The sequence below is a fragment of the Toxorhynchites rutilus genome, chromosome 1 (genome assembly GCF_029784135.1).
Source record: "Toxorhynchites rutilus septentrionalis strain SRP chromosome 1, ASM2978413v1, whole genome shotgun sequence".
NCBI classification, from domain to species: domain Eukaryota; kingdom Metazoa; phylum Arthropoda; class Insecta; order Diptera; family Culicidae; genus Toxorhynchites; species Toxorhynchites rutilus.
In genome coordinates, this window is record NC_073744.1 from 60,819,143 (window position 1) to 60,844,629 (window position 25,487).

The following is a 25,487-nucleotide window of genomic DNA, read 5'->3' on the forward strand; positions in this document are numbered from 1 at the left end:
TTTTTAGTTTGAAATTGAAGCCTCCGAGCGAGAAATGTTACATTGGACGTTATGACTGACAGCTTTGTACATTGGACGAATCACGTTGCACAATGAAAATTTGAAAACAACTACTGAACAACGATCCAAACACTTGCACTTCGTGCTAATAGCAGATCTTTATTGTTATCACTCGTAGAATTGCACTAAAAACGGTATCTACACCCGAAAATAACAAAAACTAAAATTGTCCAAAGTGCAATTTCGTGTTGTTTTGATTGCTTTGTTACTACAGACGTATCGAGCGTCAGAGGAAAGTGGCGTCCGAAGTAACAGTTGAGTGCTTAAAATTAGAATCTGTACATTGGACATATTTTGTATCGGTGATAAAAAGGTGAAAAGTATAGATACTTGAACGGTTGTTTTCGCCATGCGTTCAATGATTGAGAGCTAATGGTGTGCATCCATTAACTCGATTTGTTTACATTTTTTACTTAGGACCTTTTCAAAAGTTACGCGAGAAATGTCCAAGCTAGGTAAAACTCAGCGAGAGATTGCAGCCTTTCTTGGTAGATCAAAAACATTTGTTCTCAATGCTCTTCGCGACCCAAAACCTGGTATTCCAACTGGACGTCCCCGGAAAACCACAAATGAGGATGACAGTCATATCAAACGGTTGTCAAATATTGACCCGTTCAAGGCAGCGTCGAAGATCAGGGATGAACTGAGCTTGCCAGTGAGTTCCAGAACAATTCAGAGACGGCTTGTTGAGAAGCAGCAGCTCGTCGGTAGGAGTCCAAGAAAAGTTCCTATGCTCACACGTAAGCATCTCCAAGCTCGACTGAAATTCGCCAAAGAACATCTAGACTGGATTGGACCCGAGAATGGTAAGAAATGGCAGAATATACTATGGTCTGATGAAACAAAAGTGAATTTGATTGGATCCGATGGAAAACGCTGGGTTCGCCGTCCTATGGACTCTGGTTTCAAGCCTCAGTACACAATAAAAACATTCAAACATGGGGGAGGAAATATTATGGTCTGGGGATGTTTTTCGTGGTACGGGGTTGGTCCAATTTTCTGGATAAAATAGATAATGGATCAGTACCTCTATGCTGAGATATTGAGAACTGTAATGCTGCCGCATGCGGAATGGGAAATGCCGCTGGAGTGGCAGTTTATGCAAGATAATGACCCAAAGCATACTGCCCGATCGGTCAAAAAATGGTATGCAGATAACAAAATTAACGTTATGCCGTGGCCGGCACAGTCACCTGATCTCAATCCAATCGAGAACCTATGACAGATCGTTAAGAAGTCTATCAGTCCTGCGAAATCGAAGAATAAGGAAGAATTGTGGGCCAAAATCCAGGAAGCATGGTACGCTATTCCTGTCACCACATGTCGAAGCCTTGTTGAGTCTATGCCGCGGAGAGTACGTGATGTTATCCGGAACAATGGTTATACCACCAAATACTAACGATTGGGGTCAAAAAGAACACTTTGCCAAAGAAAGTGATAGTTGGTTCTATTTTTTTGTCGCTTATTTTTGTTTATCCTTTTGTTTGCTAGAAGAGCAATTTCTTTACAACGTTCTAAACACTTTTAAACTGTATTGTTTCTTTTATGGTCATAATAAACAAGTTTCCCACGATTAAAACCATTGATTTTATTGATTCTATTATGAGTATCGCAGCTTTATATGATTTGATGAGCGTTGGTCTTATTGTTTTGACCGACACTGTTGATTCCGAAACTAAGAAGTTGGGGAAATCGACATTGCAGATACATGCAAGTCGCCCAACCTTTTATACCCCCAACCTTTTTTACATTCCGGAAACACTTTGGCTCGATTATTCAAGACTGAATTGAAGATATCTCTTCATGTCGCCAGCTCACTGAACTTCTTTGATAATTAGACAGAATGTTGATAACTATTTGCTGCGATAACTATTACCATAATACATGAATTGACTTAAATTGGGAATTGGCGCCATATTTTTTTTTTCAAAACCTCATCAATATGGGTATCAAAAGAAAGTTCTCGACTAGTAGAACATAGCATATAATGAAAAATCCAATTCCAAGATGGCCGCGGTCCCCAAATAACTAATTACTTTATAAATGGTTGCAATTGAATTCGTGAATAGTTTTATTCATTCACTAGTTTAATCAATACACACAAAATATAGCTCTGCGCAGCGGTGATATCGTACTCAATAAGGAACATTCATCCATTCTTCGCCGATTGCCCGAAGTAACCAGACGAAGGAAAGTCGCGTCCAAGTTCCGTTATCGGTTACCGCGTGATTGTTGTTTTTTTTTGCCGCTGAAGAGTTCATTTTACTATCTGGATAGTGAGTGAAGTGCCCTGCCTGCAAGTGGATAAAGGCTTTCATCCTCGGAAAGCCAAGCATTGGTTTTTGTTTTGTCGCTGCTTCGCCGACATTGGAGATTTCGCCGAGTCATCGTGCCAACAGTGACAGTGCGGGTAAGCTTTCACCGACGACTGTGTGTAGTGGTGTCGTAGGCACATTCCCACCACCAACGAGCTTTCAGCACGCTCCCGTTCATCTGCACTGGAGTGCGTTCATAGGTGAATAACATTAAATATACTGAGAGAAAATATTTAATAATTATAAGTTTTTTTTTTGTTTTTGTGAATTATTTTATTGTGAAATATTGTTTAAAAAAATACTTAGAATATAAGTGAAAATTTAAAATGGCAGAGAGTGGGGGACCTTCGGATATGGAGGTCTCTGACTCTAGTTCCCTCCTAACGGATAAAAAAAAGTCACTCAAACGTGTTCCAAATACGGAAGATACTTCTTCTGGGGACGAGTCAGCTAACCCTACCAAGCCTCCCTCCAAAAAACTAGCAAATCTCCCATCTGCCCTTAACGATCCCACTCTACCTTCAACCTCGTCTTCTCCCTCTGTTCTTCCCGCTCCTTCTCAACCTTCGCCTTCCCACTCTCAATCCCCGTCCTCGCCTTCCCCCCCTGTTATTCCCACTCCCCGTGTAAAGTTCTATCCAGAAGATGCGCCCGGAACTGGTCCCTGGGTTGTTTTCTTCAGGCCTAAGCCAAATGGAAAGGCGTTGAGAGTCATGCAGATCGCGAAAGATCTGGCAAGGTATACCTCCGTTTCGGAAATTTCGAAGGTTAGACCAAACAAATTGCGAGTTGTCGTGAATGATCGAAAAGACGCAAACAAGATTGTTGTCGATCAGCATTTTACAATTGAGTATCGGGTCTACATACCCTCTCACATAGTCGAAATTGAGGGTGTGATAACCGAAACGGGCTTGACGTGCGAATACATTACGAGTGAAGGTACCGGCCGTTTTAAAAAACTGCCCTCGACGACTGTTAAGATCTTGGGTTGCCGCCAGCTCGGAACAGTCTCCCATGAAGGAGAAGAAAAGAAATTTACGCCGTACAACTCGTTTCGAGTCACCTTCGCTGGTTCAGCTCTCCCTGACTACGTGATGGTAGATAAATTGAGGTTAGCCGTGCGACTTTTTATTCCAAAGCCAATGACTTGTCTAAAGTGCAAGTCAGTTGGTCACACGGCTGCTTATTGTGCCAATAAAGAACGATGTGCCACTTGCGGAGAACAACATGAGGGGAAATCCTGCAGTGCGACTGAGCATAAGTGTCCATATTGCGGGGGATCCCCACACGTGCTCTCAGCTTGTGAAACATACAAGGCTCGCTGGGAGAAACAGAAGCGCTCTTTGAGGGAACGCTCTAAACGCACTTTCGCAGAAATTTTGAAGGGCGCTTCTCCACTGGCTCAAGAACAACAACCAATCAATACACACAATGTCTTCGCTACGTTGCCAGTTGACGAAATGGAAGCGGATACAGCTAACGGGGGCACGCCGTTTATTTCTCAAGGGAATCCCCGGCGCAAAAATGTGACCACTCCCAAAGTTCAAGGACAAGTCCCTCCGGTGATACCCCCTGTTAGCTTGCCCAAAAAATCGAGTGCAGCGGATAAGCAAAATCAGGTCCCTCCTGGCCTCCGTGGTAATAGTTCACCTTCGAACGACCCAGCACTCGAGGGGACATCAAAAACCCCAACTGTCCCTGTTTTTCCGTCAAGTTCAACTTCCCAATCGGGATTTATAAAGTTGTCTGACCTTGTGGATCAAATCTTCACGTGTTTTAATGTTTCCGACTCCATCAGAACCATTGTCACCGCAATGCTTCCAGTACTAAAGACAATTTTGCAGCAATTGATGCAAACATGGCCCCTCCTTGCAATGATTATCTCTCTTGATGTCTAATTTAAATAGAGAGGTCGGAGATATCACTGTTTTACAGTGGAATTGTCGTAGTCTTATCCCTAAATTGGATACATTCAAATTTCTAATTCATAAACTCAATTGTGATGTTTTTGCTCTATCCGAAACCTGGCTCTCTTCTCAAAATGATCTCTCTTTCCACGATTTTAATATAATACGCTTGGACCGTGATGACAGATACGGAGGGGTACTATTGGGGATCAATAAGTGTCACTCATTTTTTAGAATTGACCTTCCACCTATTGGAGGGATCGAAGCTGTTGCTTGTCATGCAAACATCAGAGGCAAAGACCTCTGTATAGTCAGCTTGTATTGGCCTCCGAGAGCTGCGGTTAGCCGCAAGCAACTTGTTGACATGTGCTCACTCCTTCCTGAGCCACGATTAATCTTGGGAGACTTCAACTCTCACGGAACTGCCTGGGGGGAACAGTACGACGACAATCGTTCATCGTTGATATATGACCTTTGTAACAGCTTCAATATGACCGTTTTGAACACTGGGGAAACAACACGTGTACCTAAACCTCCTGCTAAACCAAGTGCTCTTGACCTCTCGCTTTGCTCGAATTCACTATCGTTAGATTGCAAGTGGAATGTAATCCAGGATCCCAACGGTAGTGACCACTTGCCAATCAAAATTTCTATCACCAATGGGTTGAATTCTTCTGAATCAATAAACATGGCATACGACCTCACAAGACACATTGACTGGAAAAAATATGCGGACGCGATTGCTCTAGCCATCAATTCCAGAGATGGTTTGCCTCCATTGGAGGAGTATAACTTCATTTCTCGTTTGATATATGACAGCGCGGTTCGCGCTCAAACGAAACGCATCCCAGGTTCCACTATTCGTCGAAGGCCTCCCAATCCATGGTGGGATGGCCAGTGTTCCAAGCTTTATGGAGATAAATCGAATGCATTTAAAGCTTTTCGGAAACGTGGAACCCCTGAAAATTTTCAGAAGTATTTGGACCTTGAAAATCAATTTAAAAACTTGATCAAAGGGAAAAAACGTGCTTATTGGCGAAATTTCGTGGGAGGTTTATCACGAGAAACGTCAATGAAAAAATTATGGAAAGTGGCTCGAAACATGAGAAATCGCTCTTCATCCAATGAAAGCGAAGAATATTCACATCGATGGATTTTTAATTTTGCACGAAAGGTTTGTCCCGATTCCGCTCCAGTGCAAAGAATTATTCGAGATATACCACAAGATAGGTGCGATCTTGATTCCGAGTTTTCGATGGTAGAATTCTCTCTTGCTCTCCTTTCATGTAACAATTCTGCTCCGGGATCGGATAGAATTAAGTTCAACTTGCTGAAAAATCTCCCTGATGTGGCGAAACATCGCTTGTTGAACTTATTCAATCGGTTTCTGGAGCATAATATTGTTCCAGATGATTGGAGACAAGTACGAGTTATAGCTATTCAAAAACCCGGAAAACCCGCGTCCGACTTCAATTCGTACCGCCCAATAGCAATGCTGTCTTGTATACGGAAATTGTTGGAGAAAATTATCTTGTTTCGCCTTGATCGATGGGTTGAAACGAATGGCCTACTCTCAGATACACAATATGGGTTCCGCAGGGGCAAGGGGACGAATGATTGTCTTGCGTTGCTTTCTTCAGAAATTCAAATGGCTTACGCCGAAAAAAAACAAATGGCTTCAGTATTCTTGGACATAAAGGGGGCCTTTGATTCTGTTTCAATAGAGGTTTTGTCAGACAAATTACAATCTCGGGGTCTGCCGCCTCTATTGAATAATATGTTATATAACTTGCTTTGTGAGAAACATTTGAACTTTTCTCACGGAGATTCGGCAGTAAGTCGGGTCTCTTACATGGGACTCCCCCAGGGCTCATGTTTAAGCCCTCTTTTGTACAACTTCTACGTAAGCGACATTGACAATTGCCTTACACAAAATTGCAGCCTAAGACAACTTGCAGATGATGGAGTGGTGTCTGTCGTAGGATCAAACGAATCCGACCTGCAAGAATCCTTACAAGATACTTTGAACAATTTTTCAACCTGGGCCATTGGGCTAGGGATCGAATTCTCCACGGAGAAAACAGAGATGGTGGTTTTTTCTAGGAAGCATAAACCAGCAAAACCAAAGCTTCAACTTTTGGGTAAACCGATCACTCATGCTATGTCATTCAAGTATCTTGGGGTCTGGTTCGACTCTAAATGTACTTGGGGGGCCCATATTAGGTATCTGAGTAAAAAATGTCAACAAAGAATAAACTTTCTCCGTACAATTACCGGCACCTGGTGGGGAGCCCATCCCGAAGATCTTATAATGTTGTATCGAACAACTATTCTCTCAGTGATGGAGTATGGCAGTTTCTGTTTTCAATCAGCTGCCAAAACACACCTCATTAAACTCGAGCGAATTCAGTATCTTTGTCTCCGTATCGCGTTGGGATGTATGCCCTCAACGCATACCATGAGTCTCGAGGTTTTGGCAGGCCTACTCCCACTAAAAGATCGCTTCAATTTATTATCTCTTCGGTTCCTCATCCGGTGTAAGGTTATGAACCCATTGGTGATCGGAAATTTTGAGCAGCTGATCGAGCTAAATTTTCATTCTGGATTCATGAGCTCATATCATGAATTCGTCTCCATGCAGGTTGATCCTTCTTCGTATATTCCCAACCGTGTTTGTTTTCCTGACTACATCAATTCCTCTGTGCATTTTGATCTGTCCATGAAGCAGGATATCCATGGAACATCAGATTATCTTCGATCGAGGATCGTTCCAACGATCTTCGATGCAAAGTATGGGGATATCAATTGTGATAATATGTACTTTACTGATGGGTCCTCTATGAATGAGTCCACAGGATTTGGAGTGTTCAACGAATTTTTTAGCACCTCACACAGTCTTCAGAATCCTTGCTCAGTGTATATTGCTGAATTGGCAGCGATACACTGGGCGCTGGACAGCGTCGCCTCACGACCTGTTGAACACTATTACATTGTAACGGATAGTCTTAGCTCTGTCGAAGCTATCCGTTCAGTGAGGCCGGAAAAGCACTCGCCGTACTTCCTTGAGAGAATACGAGAAATTTTGAGTGCTTTATCCAGACGCTGTTATGTCATTACCTTTGTCTGGGTCCCTTCACATTGCTCAATTCTGGGTAATGAGAGGGCTGACTCATTAGCAAAGGTAGGTGCAATTGAAGGCGATATTTATCAGCGTCAAATCGCCTTCAATGAATTTTATTCTTTAGTCCGCAAAAATACCATAGTTAACTGGCAACGCAAATGGAACGAAGATGAATTGGGCCGGTGGCTCCACTCGATTATCCCTAAGGTTAGCCTCAAACCATGGTTCAAAAGTCTGGACTTGAGCCGGGACTTTATTCGCACCTTCTCCCGACTCATGTCCAATCACTGTTCGTTAGATGCGCTACTCTTTCGTATTAATCTTGCCGACAACAATCTTTGTGTTTGTGGCCAAGGTTACCACGACATCGAGCACGTTGTTTGGTCGTGCGAGCTGTATCTTGTCGCCAGATCGAATTTAGTAGTCACCCTTCGGGCCCGAGGAAGGCAGCCCAATGTGCCGGTGAGAGACGTGTTGGCTCGGTTAGACCTTGATTACATGTCCCAAATATATGTATTCCTTAAAGCTATCGATCTTCGTGTGTGATTGTCCTTATACCCTTAGTTTTTCCTTTTCCTTTTCCTTTGTGAGAGATCGGATCCCTTCTTAAGAATAAGATGAAATGTAAATACATATTAGATATAAGATAGGTTTAAGAATTGAGTGTGATGAGTGTGATTGAGAGTATGATTGAGAGTGTGAGTGTGATCATTGTCAACATATCCTCATATCCCCTCCTTTTCCTGAAGAAAATATGTCACCCTTCTAAACTCGAGTTGACCGCGAGTAATCGGTTTCCTATATAATTAACATTAGAATTAAGGAAAAATGTATATATACTAGTAACAATACAGTAAGGAGTTCGGCTCCTTTAAACCTATGTAACTGAGCCTGTAAAAATAAACGATTTAAATAAAAAAAAAAAAAGGAACATTCATAGGAACATTCACCCAACCATAGTTTTTTTTTCACTCCGGATAATCGAGTCAAAATATAAAACAAGAAGGGGGTTATATCTGTGATATAACCTCAAGGTAGACGTAGGACTACCGTTGGCTCGGTAATGATTTATTTGAAATTGCATCTGAATCAGTTCTTAATTAATGAATGAATGAATATTTTGAATGATTGCTGTGTGGATGGATGAGTATAAGTATGGAATTGTTATTAACATAAAATTCAAATCTTTCGAACTTGTGGTCCTGAAACAAACCGATGAAATTTGAGTGGCCTTACAAAAGCAACTGAAGATGTTTGATACATGATTAATTTTTGTTTTCGTGAGAATAACACCATATTTTTCATGATCACTCCATGCGCTGAATAGAAACTGAGGGCGCCATTTCATGGTGAAAACGAAATAAAGTCTATATAACCTTGCATAAAAATCATTTCGTTTTTATCGTGATGTGGCAATGATTGTTCCATGCGAAAGTAGAACAGAAACTGGTGCTATTGTATTGAATCACAGGAACATCAAGACGAATGCGGAAATGGGTGCGAATACTCCTCGGCTCGGACGCATTCAAACGCAAACAATTTTTCATGACTGTTCCTTGCGAAAGCAGAACAGAAACTGATGCGAGTAAAAGTACTCACGCCTTGCATGTGCTCGCTATGGTTTCCTAAACACTAATGCAAGCGAGCAAAAGAAATCACAGCTTGCATGTATTCGCCATGACGGTTTCTCCAGGTGCCTAGATTTTACGTCCGTGTTCGGGAACACATTGCGATCACCAATCATCACCAATGAGCTTGTTATGACTTTAATAGCTTGCTTTAAAAACAATTTTTAAGTTATTGAAATGATTTTGTGGACCATTAGTGACAAACATATAACTCGTTGACATTGTATCTTTCGGATGAAGTGATTATTATACCACTCTATTCAGCCGGTAAAGAGGTATTAACGCTCAAAACCTTGCAGTCCAGCGTTACTCTCTCGCTTTCGAAACTTTGAACTTACACCCCGGTACAGAAATGAAAGACGTAGTCCTACGTCAAAAAACAATTTTCTCTCGGTAAACATAATATAATAATGATTTGCATTTATTTAATAAACGGTTTTTTCTAGGTTGACCCGTTTGTATGTTTGTGATTTTGTAACTTTGTAACTTTGTCTTTAGCGCTGTACCACATTAATAGTAATTTAACCCCCTTCCTGTTGACTATTTGATCTGAAATTTGGAACACATCTTTATCTCTGGTGTCATTATAAAACTGCATGATCTTCAAAATTTAAAATGGTGGCCGCTACAAAATGGCGGATTATGTACACATTTTCTTAAAATCCCATCAATATGGGTCTTCCCAAACCCCCATCAATAAGGGTATCGAATGAAAGGGCTTGACCAGTAGAACACAATCATTTATGGAACATGTAAATCAATGATGGCGACCGCTACAAAATGGCGGATTACAAATTTTCTCAGAACCCCATCAATATGTATATCAAATGAAGGAGATTGACTAGTAGAACACAGTTATATATGAAAAATGCAAATCCAAAATGGCCGCCACCACAAAATGGCGCCACATTTTTTTTCAAAACCTCATCAATATGGGTATCAAAAGAAAGTTCTCGACTAGTAGAACATAGCAGATAATGAAAAATCCAATTCCAAGATGGCCGCGGTCCCCAAACTAATGGATGTGACAATTAAAGGGTGTGTCACATCAAATTGCATCACGGAAAAAACGCTGTAGAAATTTAATTTTTAGGAATTATATCTTCAGCTTTCGCTTATAATCAGATAAGAGGTAAAGATCACGTTGGCCATGCTTCACTGTCAATTTTTCGTAAATTTGGAAAAATGTCGTCGAACGAAAAAGAGCGTCGTGAATTAATCCTGCGCACTCATTTGGAGAATCCAGAGTTGTCACATCGGGACATCGGTAAGATGCTGGGAATCGTCCAATCCACGGTCAGCAGAGTACTAAAACGATACTTCGAGAACCTAACCATCGACCGGAAGGTGAAGAACGGCAAAAATGGATGCTCCGTCAGTGAAAAAGATCACAAGCGCGTAGTTAAGCAGTTTAGACGTGATCCGAGAAGTTCGGTCCGGGATGTCGCCAATAAGCTGAATTTGTCAAGTTCATTCGTCCAGCGGACCAAGCAGCGGGAAGGCCTGCGTACATACAAGGTTCAGAAGGCTCCTAACCACGACGAAAGGCAAAACATGGTGGGGAAGACACGAGCCCGGAAGCTGTACACCGAAATGCTGACGAAGCCGCATTGCTTGGTAATGGACGACGAAACCTACGTCAAAGCGGACTTTCGTCAGCTGCCGGGCCTGTTGTTCTTCTCCGCAGAGGACAAATTCAGCGTTCCGGAGGAGATTCGCAAGCAGAAACTATCCAAGTTTGCCAAAAAGTACATGGTGTGGCAAGCGATCTGCTCTTGCGGAAAGCGGAGCGCCCCCTTCGTGATGACCGGCACGGTAAACGGGCAGGTTTACCTTAAGGAGTGCCTACAGAAGCGCTTACTACCACTATTGAAGCAGCACGAGGGCCCGACCATCTTCTGGCCGGATCTCGCTTCGTGCCACTATTCAAAGGACGTGTTGGAGTGGTACGAAGCCAACGGGGTCACCTTCGTGCCAAAGGAAATGAACCCGCCCAACGCGCCGGAGCTTCGCCCAATAGAGAAATATTGGGCGATTATGAAGCAGGCCCTCCGGAAGAACCCAAAAGTTGTCAAATCGGAGGCGGACTTCAAGAGAAAATGGATTTCTGTTCAAAAAAAAAACTACAACCTGACGTTGTACAGAACCTTATGGACGGGGTAAAGAGGAAGGTGCGAGCATACATGTGCTCCCGTGGCCAAGTGGTTAGCGTCATAACTAAAATGCCGGGTGTTCGGGTTCGATTCCCGTTCTGGTCGGGGGAATTTTTCGTCAAAGAAATTTCCTCCGACTTGCACTGTGATCACGCGTATTCTAGAGCTTGCCACTCAGAATGCATTCAAGGCGTGTTATTTGGCATAGAAATCTCAACTAAGTACTAATAAAAATGACGCAAGTAATACTACGTTGAGACGGCGAAGTTCCTCTAGGAACGTTAGTGCCATTGAAGAAGAAATAAGAAGAAGAAGCGAGCATACGGGCTTGGGCTCGAAGTATGAATAAAAAGAAAATGCCAAAACTTGTTTAATAGTTTTTATTTTACTGTCTAAAATTTTCAAAAGGATCGGTCTACTGGGAGAATTTCTACAGCGTTTTTTCCGTGATTCAATTTGATGTGACACACCCTTTACTAACTGCTACTTGTCTAATTATTTTCTAGCTTTTAGAACATTAAACCGTTCAACTTAAAAAGTTTTTACTTAGAACTACGTCTTTCAGGAAGGGTGCCGAATCTGAAAACAGGTCACGTTTTTATGAAATATAGTTAACGTTAATAACTATTTTCACTGTGAACGAATTCTCATGATTTGCATACCAATCGAATCGAATATTCTCTAAAATTTGTTCGATATGCTGTACATTACAATTCGCTAATCTCTAAACGGTTTAAATTCATGAAAACTGGAAGAACTTTCTTTTTTCCCATACATTTGTTCTACAGATTTGTGTGCTAACCCTACTCGTATTTCGAATGCTTCTAACTCGAACATTTCTTAACAGATCGGAAAGATGTTTGCATCAAATTATAGGAAATATTTGTACGCGTCTATCACAGTTAATAAAATGTCATTTTTCATGAGATGAAAAATTGAATAACTGCAAAGCGTTATCTAAACGATCTAACTGCCAAGTTTTGATTGGTCCGATTTACGGTTTCCCCAACATAGACTTCAAAATCGATGCAAGTCGGGGGTATTTTTGTTCCCACCGAGCTGTGTTTCCCTAAAACGGACTTCAAAATCAATGTGCCTGGGTGAATGAGGCAAATACATGCAAGTCGGGGGTATTTTTAATGTTGAGTACTTTGTACTAGCTTGTCGTTGTGCAGACCGGAATATGTTTCCCTAAAACGTTATTTCGTCATTTCAGATACCAGAGGTGAATGAGCTTTCGCGGATCGAGAACTACAGAAACAAGAGATGTGCAATAATTTCAATGAAAAATGTAAAATACAATGATCGTTTGACAATTTTTCTGTTCACATATTTTGGTAGTCCTAGGCATAATACAGGGTGGGCCATTTAAAGTTTAAAAATAATTTTTTTTTAAAATTCCACTTCTTTACTTTGCTATTGCAAAAACAAATCCTTCCACTTTAAATGGCCCACCCTGTATCAAACGTAAAAGGACGTTTATCAAATTTATTTGTAACGAAGAACATAATCTATTACAAAAAATTCGATGCATTCTAAAATAATATTCGAAGTGGTAAACAAGTGAATTGCATAATGTAATTGCGTAGTTCTACGTCGAAAATATGCGGTCGTGTCCAAGATACAACCCTTTACAATGTTTTTTTACTTATTTTATTTTCTAGTTTCAGTTCAACTCATAGAGAAAACTATATAGTCTCTGGGTGTACAGCTGGAAGCAGGATCTATAGCAACAGCCGCCAGGCTTAGCTCAAAAAAGAACAGCAATTCAACGTTGATTCCTATCAAAGTGATCTTTAATGATACAGTTAGTAAGGAAATAAGGTATTTGACAAAAAGAAACAAAAAGGTAAACTTGTATCAACAGAAATTGATTCATCTTTACTGTTGAATGGTAGACCAACTTCTGTTTCCATTAGTGATGAATTGTCTCCGCCTTCTTTTGAACTATTTACTTCGCGAACTTCGTGAATCGCAGGAAGTATTGAACATCAAATATGTCTGGCCTGGCAGATTCGGAACAATTCTAGTAAAGAAAAGAGATGGTGATAGACCTGACGTTATAAAAAACAGAGAAGATCTCAGTAAACTAATGACCCGATATTTGAACATGACTAAGACTCCCTCGCCCAAGAGGAAAAGACACAACAATGCTGTGTAATTTCTTCTTGCCTGTTTTCCTCGTTTTTTTTAATTTAATTTGTGTTTGTTTTTTAATCTATGACTCATACAAATACAAATAACTTTTCCCATGACGACGTGAATGATCTGAACATTAGCTTGAGAAATATTAACGGTAACTTTTTGAGAATTCTTCAATGGAATGTTTGTGGAATAAATGACTTAGAAAAATTCGACCAAATAATTTTATTCATTAATCAGTGTGACGTGTCCATAGATGTCATAGTGATTGGCGAGACATGGCTTAAAGCTGAAATGTGCTCAATTTATAATATAAATGGATACAAATCGTTTTTCTCGTGTCGTGAGGTATCTGCTGGTGGTTTAGCTGTATTCGTTGAAAATTCAATTCGACATAAAATCATTGACAATCAAAATCTAGATGGATTTCATTTCATTCACATTGAACTATCTATCAATAATCAGTTTTTCGATGTTTGAGGTGTTTATCGTCCCCCCTCTTTTGATTTCAACAGATTTTATGACTTCCTGGAAAATAAATTGAATCGTTCTAAATCAAGATTCATTGTAGATTCATTGTTCATTGTAGGTGACGTGAATGTTCCTGTAAATTTGTCTGGTAATAATATTGTAGTTCGTTATAGCAATCTCTTACAGTCGCTAGGTTTTATATGTGGCAACACGTTTACTACGCGCAATGCGAGTAACAATATATTGGACCATGTTGTATGCAGAATCATGGACGTGCCGAACATTCGGAATGATACTATTTTCTTTAGTCTTAGTGATCACTCATTGATTGTATCTTCGTTAAGACTAAACGGTTGCAAAGTCAAAACAAAACTGAAAAAGACCATTGTAGACCACAACAGATTAAACACGCGCTTCTCCAATTTCTTGGAAACAGTGAGTTGTGGGCAAAGCGTTGAATTGTGCTTAACAAATATCTCGTCGACGTACAATGCGTTGTTAAACCAATGCTCCAAAACCATCTCTGTTGAGGTCAACACCAAAGGAAACGCTTGTCCCTGGATGTCATATGATCATTGGAAATTGTTGAAAATTAAAGACAAATACTTGAAAAAGGTTATAAGCCGTCCAAATGATACGTACTTACAAGAAATGCTCAACCATATTTCAAAAAAAGTTCAAGAAGAGAAAAGGCACAGTAAAAGAGCATATTTCCGACAATTATTGAACAATACGAATAATTCAAGAATGTGGAAAACAATCAATTCCATTTTTGGACGCTCCAAGGAAAGAACACAAATTAATCTTATTAATGATGGTATTGAGTATACAAAGGACGACGAAGTGTGTGAAGTTTTAAACGAATATTTTTCAAGCATCGGAACTCAACTATCTCGTGAAATTCCTAAGCGTAATAATGGTAATCCATCGATGTACACTCGTTATGTCCCAAACTCAATTTTTTTATATCCGTCAAATCCAGCTGAGGTGCTAACGATCATACAAGATCTGAACAGCAAAAAAGGTTGCGGATCTGATAATATCCCAGTGAATGTAATAAAAACGAAAGCAGGTGCCTTTTCTAGAATTTGCTCGGAAATATTGCTGTCTACAGGAAGATACCCAAACTGTCTAAAAATAGAGTCGTGCAAATTTTTAAATCCGGCGATTGTACGAATCCTAGCAACTATCGACTGATATCAACCCTATCACTGTTTAATAAAATATTTGAAAAGCTCATTATTGTCAGATTTCTTGATTTTTTGAATAAAAATAACGACTTCTACCAGCTCCAGTACGGATTTCGGCGTGGCAGCAGCACTGTAACTGCCATCACTGAGCTTGTGGATGAGCTGATAGATGGAATCGATCACAAAAAGGTAGTTGGAGCACTATTTCTTGAACTAAAAAAGGCCTTCGATACAATCGATCATAATGTATTACTAAAAAAATTGAATATCTATGGTATTCGAGGAATAGCCAACGACCTCGTGCAAAATTATCTCACCGATAGACACCAATATGTTGCATTGAATAATGCCAGAAGTATCCTGCGTCCAATAAATATAGGAGTACCCCAGGGTAGTAATATCGGGCCTCTGCTGTTTCTTATGTACATTAATGATATAGGTAACCTTCCGTTGATAGGAACAGCTAGACTATTTGCTGACGACACTGCATTATTTTATCCTAAACCGTCGTCTCAAATATTGAAAATGATCTAAATGTTCTTCTTACTTATTTTCAAGACAATCTTTTGTCACATAATCTGTCAAAAACAAAATATATGTTCTTCCACTCACCTAGGAAAAAAATCATCGTTTGTCCCGACCCAAAGGTCGGGGATATTTCAATTGACAAGGTTAACCACTTCAAATATCTTGGAATTCAGCTAGACACGGCACAACAAGTAAATTCTTTGGAGAGAAAAATTTCTTCACTCTGTGGTTTATTAAAGAGAGTATCCCACTTTGTGGCCAAGAAAGCGTTAATCAATTTCTACTTTGCATGTATACACTCACTATTGCAATATGGAATAATAGTATGGGGGCATGCATGTAAAACCAAACTAAAAAAATTACAAGTGGTGCAGAATAGATGTTTGAAAATCATATACAGACTACCAATTCTTCATCCTACTTCGGACTTGTACTCTGACGATTCTCATAGTATACTGCCTCTTATTGGACTGCGCGAATTACAGACTGTAAAATTTATTCACAGCGTTATAAATGACAATAATATCCATAACAATCTTACAATACTTACAGCAAATCACCAACATTCCACACGACAAGCCCAAAATTTAATGCGAAGTCGGGCAACAACCAATGTTGGTCAACAGCGCATTTTGTTTTATAGACCGTCCCGTTTCAATGCTTTGCCACCGGAAATCCGAGCAATAACACGTTCAGATCTTTTTAAAAATAAATTGAAGCTATTCCTAAAATCGATCATAAGAGTTTTCCTAAAGGGTGTGTCACATCAAATTGCATCACGGAAAAAACGCTGTAGAAATTCGCCCAGTAGACCGTTCCTTTTGAAAATCTTAGACAGTAAAATAAAAATTATTAAACAACTTTTGGCATTTTCTTTTTATTCATACTTCGAGCCCAAGCCCGTATGCTCGCACCTTCCTCTTTACCCCGCCCATAAGATTCTGTACAACGTCAGGTTGTAGTTTTTTTTTGAACAGAAATCCATTTTCTCTTGAAGTCCGCTTCCGATTTGACAACTTTTGGGTTCTTCCGGAGGGCCTGCTTCATAATCGCCCAATATTTCTCTATTGGGCGAAGCTCCGGCGCGTTGGGCGGGTTCATTTCCTTTGGCACGAAGGTGACCCCGTTGGCTTCGTACCACTCCAACACGTCCTTTGAATAGTGGCACGAAGCGAGATCCGGCCAGAAGATGGTCGGGCCCTCGTGCTGCTTCAATAGTGGTAGTAAGCGCTTCTGTAGGCACTCCTTAAGGTAAACCTGCCCGTTTACCGTGCCGGTCATCACGAAGGGGGCGCTCCGCTTTCCGCAAGAGCAGATCGCTTGCAACACCATGTACTTTTTGGCAAACTTGGATAGTTTCTGCTTGCGAATCTCCTCCGAAACGCTGAATTTGTCCTCTGCGGAGAAGAACAACAGGCCCGGCAGCTGACGAAAGTCCGCTTTGACGTAGGTTTCGTCGTCCATTACCAGGCAATGCGGCTTCGTCAGCATTTCGGTGTACAGCTTCCGGGCTCGCGTCTTCCCCACCATGTTTTGCCTTTCGTCGCGATTAGGAGCCTTCTGAACCTTGTATGTACGCAGGACCTCCCGCTGCTTGGTCCGCTGGACGAATGAACTTGACAAATTCAGCTTATTGGCGACATCCCGGACCGAACTTCTCGGATCACGTCTAAACTGCTTAACTACGCGCTTGTGATCTTTTTCACTGACGGAGCATCCATTTTTGCCGTTCTTCACCTTCCGGTCGATGGTTAGGTTCTCGAAGTATCGTTTTAGTACTGCTGACCGTGGATTGGACGATTCCCAGCATCTTACCGATGTCCCGATGTGACAACTCCGGATTCTCGAAATGAGTGCGCAGGATTAATTCACGACGCTCTTTTTCGTTCGACGACATTTTTCCAAATTTACGAAAAATTGTCAGTGAAGCATGGCCAACGTGATCTATACACTCTTATCTGATTATAAGCGACAGCTGAAGATATAATTCCTAAAAATTTAATTTCTACAGCGTTTTTTCCGTGATGCAATTTGATGTGACACACCCTTTAGTATAGATTTCGATCAACCACAATAATCCACCTCAGTGTTTAGCTTTCTTATTTTTGTATACTTGCCAGTTTTTTCTCATAATTTTGTACAATCTATGTTTTATATTCAAATTTTTGTTGTTTCTATTTATCTTTTTTACCATGTTATATTCTTATATTACATTGGATCCCTTAAAAGAAATACTATTTTCACTGGGATCCATACATCTTTGCTTTACATGTTATTGTCCGCTCACCTCGTACCTAAATATCTTGTTTTGTGCTGTGGAATTGTAAATTGTCTTAAATTTTTTTTTTCAGCAAAAAATAATTGGTGCTCAACTCTAGGATTCTCGAATAAGAGTTTCTTCGAGATGGGGGTGAGTGGAGGGAAAAAAATATAAAAAAAATATAAAAAAATTATCGGTATCATTAGTATACTTCTCTAAATTAAAACCATTCAAAATTTTTTTTTAAATTTTTATTTCTTACCTAACTTTCTTCGGAATATTTTGATAATATACTGTATTTTATTAGTCAAATCATTTCATTTGATACCGATATTGAGTGGATTGCAAAAAATACATAGTCAAAAATTTTATGGCGGTGAATTTATGTTGTTCATAGTGTAGTGTGTGGTGTATTGTAATACGCAGTTTAATAATGACAGTAGAATTAAATGTATGTTCAGACCAATCGTTCAACAGGAACGAGGTCAATTTTCTATTAATGTGGGACAACCATACATACAAAGAGGGCAAACTGAATGGAACCATTAAAAAGTAATTGTTTATTTTGGAACTGCGGTAATCTTGGATTTGGATTTTTAACTATCTACTATTCTACCAGTCAAGCCTTTTCATTTAATACCCATATTGATGGGGTTGTGTAAAAAATATATATGGCGCCATCTAGTGGTGGCGGCCATTTTGGATTTGCATTTTTCATAAATAACTGTGTTCTACTAGTCAAACCCTTTCATTTGATACCCATATTGATGGGGTTCGGGAAAAATATGTAATCCGCCATTTTGTTGTGGCCGCTATCTTAGTTTGGTATTTTTCATAAATAATTGTATTCTACTAGTCAATCCCTTTCGTTTGATACCTATATTGATGGGTTTGTGAAAAAGATATATACGGCGCCATCTAGTGGTGGCGGCCATTTTGTATTTGCATTTTTCATAAATAACTGTGCTCTACTAGTCAAGCCCTTTCATTAGATACCCATATTGATGAGGTTCTGAGAAAACATGAAATCCGCCATTTTGTAGTGGCCGCCATCTTGGATTTGCATTTTTCATAAATAACTGCATTCTACTAGTCAAGCCCTTTCATTTGCTGCGATCGTACGCAACCCATTGAACAAGGATAACTAGTTCGATGGTACCGTAACACGACATGAAGCTCACGATAGAAACCATATTAAGGTAAATGATGTTGGTTTGTCCAGTCGAAAATATGATCATGGTTTGTCCATTTTTTGAATGCTCTAGTTCAGCGCACCTGTGTCAGACCAGGTATTCAAATGTTTCCAAACATATAAATGAAATAGTCTTTTTCATGATTTGCAGTAGTTTTATAGGACATTTTTATGGGTTCACATATTTTAAAGGTTTATAATGTCCACCATTGGTGTCAAAGCGTCCCTCATTTGAGCTGACTTTAAAACAACCACCACTTGAATATTTGATGCGTATTCAGACCTTTTATGGATTATAACACTTACAAATATTGTTATCATCATGCTTGCACACCATTTGGATCAGATTTATACATCAAAATCATGTAATTAATGCATATCGATGACCTCAATTCTGATCATGGTTTGTTCAATGCGCTGATGTTGGTTTGTCCACATTGTTACTATGGCAGCCGCTTGGAGCGCTGCAGTTTGTTTATGTTGTCCTTCGTGCAAAGCGGAAATAAAGTTCCTCTGTGTTGAGTGATGATCTCCTGTAAAATGCCCAGGACAAGTCAATATTCTGAAGAAAGTCTAAATTATGAATGGATCAATATGATGACAAGTAAACTCAAGCAATGATAAATGCAACATCTACTTCAAAATTCGAATTTCTTCAGTCAAAAAATAGTGATTTCTAAAACCGAACAAACCATGATCATAGGAGGACAAACCATCATCATAATCTCGCTTTGAAGAAAACGTTTTAAAACATGAAAAATTGGATACATTGAACGCCTTATGGTATTATTAACAACTAGAGACTTGGGGCTTTTCAACAAACCCAAACTCGTCCTGATTACATGTGATTTTCATTAAGAAAACTCGATTTGGATACACTAGTTGCGTGAAAACACCCTAAATCGGACAAACCAAAATCCTTTACCCTACGACAAGATCACTCTCCGACAAATCTCAAATTAACAGCCCTCACTGAAGTTCGCCCCCAGGGCCATAGCTTCGATTCCCTCGCTAAAGCTCCATGAAGACATTAGGACAACTTTTATTATGGGCGCACCGAAAATTTGTTATTCAAAATAGGCCACTTCACTTTCGGTTCCACCTGATTGATCCATTCAGTGATCCGCGAGTGAATAATAATAAAAAAAAATGATATCATGATCTGTATCGCTTTCGAACACTTTATCACCATAAATAATCAGCCTAATTAGCTGCGGTCCCACTTCGCCGAACCCTTCGTCTTGGGTTCCAGCCAAGCGCCAACAAAGTGGACTCTCTGATTGACGCGAATTGTTCAGCGCGTTGACAGAGCCGTTGAAACTGTCCGGGGCTATTCAAATCGCTGACAGTCCCACAGATTTAGCTCAGATTTCATCTGCGATCAGGCTTTTGTTTTGTATGTTGGATGCTTGGCATTTTTTGGAACTGTGAAGTGTCTTTCGCTCATAAAAAAGCACTAATGAGCCTCGCATAGCTGGCCAGTTCCGAATGGTTTGAGAGGTTGGAATGGTGAAGATTTTGCTTGTTTGATATGCTATAATATCAGCCCTTATTTATAACGCTACTTAGTGAGACAGGTCTGTTGCCATCTGCAGCTGCGGAGTCCGAAGTCAATGTTAGCCACCGCGAGGAGCGCAAAAACGCTGCAAAATATTCTCCCTCTCCGTGGCTGTGGCACAGCGGGAAAATGAGGAGTGAATATCAAATCGCGCTAATTAATATGTTTAACAGCGATCACAAAACGGAACATGATTAAGTGTGGGACGCACCCGTGTCTATAAACGAGGGTCCGGCAGGTTATCACGAGAAGGCGTCCTCCGAAACGATACCAACAAGACGCGGGCTCTCCGTCTAGACCTAGGGCGCGAGGAGGCGTACCTTGGCGCTAGACTGGACCCTCATCTAGATTTTCGACGCGAGCAATCTGGAAAGCGGGACCGGGTTTCGCAATTAGCTTCAATCCTCACTTTTCATTCTGACGGTCGGGGTGATGATGGACCTTTTTTCGGTGCCACAATTTCTCCGCTCCCGCTAATGTGATTGGTTTGACCTCATTCCTAGCACCATATCTCAGTGCTGGCGGTCCTAATTTGGTCGGCCCGGGAGGGAGAGAGAGGATTAGGCTGGAAATAATTAGCTCTTGTCTAATTCCCGGCGCTGTTTAAGTTCAACTCCGTGCAGCTTCGTGAGCCGGCAGTATGAGTCCCGTGGCTCGTTATGCGTGAGTTGTGTTAAGTCATTAAGAGCCCGTGTGCCGCGATCATCATCACGAATCCGAGGCGGGGCTCGGAAAACAAACCATAAATAATGGCGGGAGAGGCGAGGTATTTTAATGTCTTAATCAAGCACTGAAATCCATCACGTTTCATGAGCGCAAATCAACGCAACGCCACGGTTAGTAAATGGAGAAGAACCGAAGAGCCCGCTGAGAAATGAGACTAATCAAGAATTTGAAAAGGAAATGAGCTGTGCGTGGATTCAGAAATGAAGCGCTCAAACCGAAAGCCCGGCTGGCTGGCTGGTACGACGAAATAATCCGGAATGAAACTTTAACTAATTAGATGCAAACCAGGTAAATAAGCCCGCGCAGATGGGCAATGTAATTCGAGGTTCCTCAGCAGTATGATGCGTACATAGAAGGATAATCGAAATCCCACCATGCCGTGTTCAATTTTACAAAAAAAAAACTTCAAGCGCACTAAAATGGGCTTTTCCCTGCTCCAAATAAACAAATAAACAAATCTGCACATATACACATTTAACCTCAATAGTAAACAATATGATAGTCTTAGCGAACTTCGGAAGCACTGTTAGTGAGAAGTATTCAGAATTGAGAATTTGCGTTAATTATATTCCGGTTAAAATGGGCATAAAACCTGCTCATCATTTGCGTCATACAGTCCAAATTACACTATTTTACCCCTAACAAAGAAACGACATATTCCAACCTAACGGGTGTTAAATAAAAAATGAGAATTTTTTCAATCACATATAATTTTTTTTTTCATCGATTTCAGTATTTTGTATTAATAACATAATGTATTTTCTCCAAAAAAATGTCAGTGAATGTTTGAGTAAGGGCCGTGGTCTGCTGTTCGACGCAACTTTGTCGCGATGCTCTCACAAGAACGTTGTACGGCACTTACGTCCATTTTCCGGATACAACTCCGGATTCTTGTAGTCAGTTGCTTCGTGTCCTTGGCCCTCCAATTGTTTTTGTACACTAGGGCACTGAGTGAGCCAAAGAAATTCTCTATTGGGCGGCACTGGGGCAAGTTTGTTGGGTTACGATCTTTCGGCACGAACGGTATCTGTTTCTCCTCAAGATACGCCAGCGTCTTCTTGGCGTAATGGGAAGACGCCTTGTCCGGCCAGAAGACGTACCAACGAAGACCATCCGCGTGATGCTCGTTCAGGTACGGCAGCAGGATTTTATCGAGGCACTCATCTCGATAGATTTGTTGGTTGATTGCCAGACCGCTCGGCTTAAACCAAGGCTTTGAAATGCCCCGGTCGGAAATGGCGATGTACAACATAACCTTTTTTTTCAAACTTGTGCTTGAACTTGTATTTCACTTCAGGCGGTTTGGATGACTTGTCGCTGGAGTAGTAATTATCATTTCCTGGAATATGCGTTTTGGACAGCGGAAAATAGCTTTCGTCGTCCAGAACGAAAGACGTCCCGCGGTATTTTTTGGTCATCCACCGACACTGTGATTTAACCGTCTCAATCTGCTCCTCCGTGTACTCCGGCGACCTCGTCTTCTTCTTGCAGACGATTCCTTCCATCTTGAGGGTCCGATGGATCAATACGTGAGAGCAGCCATATTTCCGACCGGCGTCACGCAGGCTGGTTGCGTCCTTGTTGTCAAACAGCTTCTTTAACGATGTCTTCCTCTGCTTCGTCATTATCGTCACCGGACGACCACTTCCAACCTTCCGCTCTACGTTCAGGGAACTCAGGATACGATATACCGTACTGACAGGTACATTTTCTTCCTTAAAATGTGCCACCGTGAACTTTTTTCCTTGCTGGAAATGCGTTTCGTAGAACCGTACAACGTTCTTGTGAGAGCATCGCGACAAAGTTGCGTCGAACAGCAGACCACGGCCCTTACTCAAACATTCACTGACATTTTTTTTGAAGAAAATACATTATGTTATTAATAAAAAATACTGAAATCGATGAAAAAAAATAATTTTTTTTATATGTGATTGAAAAAATTCTCATTTTTTATTTAACACCCGTTAATACTAGTATATACAATCACTACACGGAGCCTACATTTATTGAAGTGACACAAGACAAGTGTATTTAAAAAGTTGGAAAATCGACTCATGAAGTGATGATACCTATTAATATTTTGAGCATAACTGAAGTCTCGTGTTGACTAAACTCTAGCAGCAATGACAAGGTAGGTAAGAGACATCTTTTGGCTAGTAAATCCTTATTCTAAGGTACGGGTCCCTTTACTTTGAAGTTTATTGCTATGTCAACTACGAATCAGATCATTCCCGATATCACAATTTAATTCTTTTTATATGTAAAAAGTTGGTAGGTTTGTGTCTTGAGTAGTGCCGAAAATATTCACATTCACGACATTCAATACGGCGAATTTCAACCTACCATGTATTGACAACCTACTGCTCAAGCGATTATCGATAGAGATGAAACAATACTATCAACGAAAACAAGTGGAATGAACATCAACGTGAACATGTTATGAAGTTCATTCTTCATTGCCTCTTCCATTGTTAAATTAGACCTCCGAACAGCGAAGACAGTTGATATGATCATTGTTGTGTTATTAATAGAACAACAGTCCGATTTTTCTTACAGAGCAGAACAGATATATGGATGAATCTTCATCTTCATCCGACCGTAGATCGATCTCCGTCGCTGATGATTGTTGCCTGGACGTAGTTACTCTATAACAACACAACGATGGCCAATTGAATACTCAGAGATTTGAACTCACGATCGATTGCTTACTAAGCGAACGCACAACCAACGAAGACCTCCTATCGCAGTAACTGTTGCGCGTAATATGCAATTTAAAACCCTCAATTTTCCGTTACATTCTTCGTAAAGTGACTTTTCTATATATATATATCGAAGACGCTGTCCTACGTTAAAATTGTCTGGTTTAGAAAGATGGGCACTTTTACAGGGAAAAAGTTTTTCTAACAACAACGTTTTCATGTTTTCTTTGAAAAACATGCACCTGATCCTAATTTTGTTTGAAGTCAAGATAGCGATATAATGTATTCGACAAAGTGTCAGATCTTATTAAAACATGAACTTTTGCGAAAGACGTCAACTTTCTATCTTTTATAGTTTTTGGAATATAAGTCATTTTTGTATGAAGACTCCTGAAAAAAATAATGTTTTGCTCGTAACATGTTTGTGTGTAAACTCTCGCGTTTGACATGTTCTTGACATGTTTCTAAAAAGAAAAAAGTTAGCAGAGCTTGTAAATTGCGTAAATTTATACATAGAAATGTTACGAATTGAACATTAATAGTATTTCAAAAAAAACATGAACAAATTCTTGTTCGTAAAACTTTTTCCATGTGAATGAGCCCATCTTCCGATGTATGAGTGACTTGTTGGAATTTTTTTTTATCTATTTTATTTCAAAATTTTAGAACAATTTTATGTATTTCTATTTAGAAACATGTTCTTGACATGTCAAACATGAGAATCTATATATATATATATATATATATAGCGATATATATATATATATATATATATATATATATATATATATATATATATATATATATATATATATATATATATATATATATATATATCTGTCTGTCTGTCTGTCTGATTCTTATGGACTCGGAAACTACTGAACAGATCAACATGAAAATTGGTATGTAGGGGTTTTTGGGGCCTTTTCGTGTTGTTAGAGACCTCTCCGCACTCTCTAAGGGGGGGCTGCCATACAAATGAAAAACAAATTTCTGCATTACTCGAGAATTATTCAAGCAATTGAAACCAAATTGGGCATATTGAGGTATTAGAGTGCAATAAATGTATTTACGGTGGTTAGATACCCCTCTTCCTTCTCTTATGGGGGGGGGGGGCGGTGTGGCGATGTCGGTGTGCTGCCATACAAATTAAACATAAATTTCTGCATTACACGAGAATTAATCAAGTAAATAAAACCAAATTTGGCATGTGGAGGTTTTAGGGTGCAATAAATGTTTTTACGGTGGTGAGACACTCCACTCGCTCTCTAAGGGTGGGCTGTCATACAAATGAAATACAAATTTCTTCATAACTCGAAAACTAATCAAGCGAATGGAGCCAAATTTGGCATGTGAAGGTTTTACGGGGCACGAAACGTTACTATGGTGAATACACTCATCCCCCCTCTCTAAAGGGGGCTGGCATACAAACGAAACACAAACACTCGAGAACTAATCAAGCACAATTCGGGATGTGACGGTTTTTGGGTATGAGAAATGTTTCTATGATGGTATGACACCCCTCCAAAAATGACAA

General features: G+C 40.1%; 1 protein-coding gene across 1 annotated transcript in view; it reads left to right on the forward strand.

Moving 5' to 3' along the window:
* Nucleotides 1-502: 502 nt before the first annotated feature.
* Nucleotides 503-25,487, forward strand: part of LOC129781602 (uncharacterized) — a 48,605-nt gene continuing 23,620 nt past the window's right edge. Inside the window, exon 1 of the mRNA XM_055789255.1 lies at nucleotides 503-866. Within this exon, the coding sequence (XP_055645230.1) occupies nucleotides 503-866 (364 nt within the window). The remainder of the gene's footprint in view (nucleotides 867-25,487) is intronic.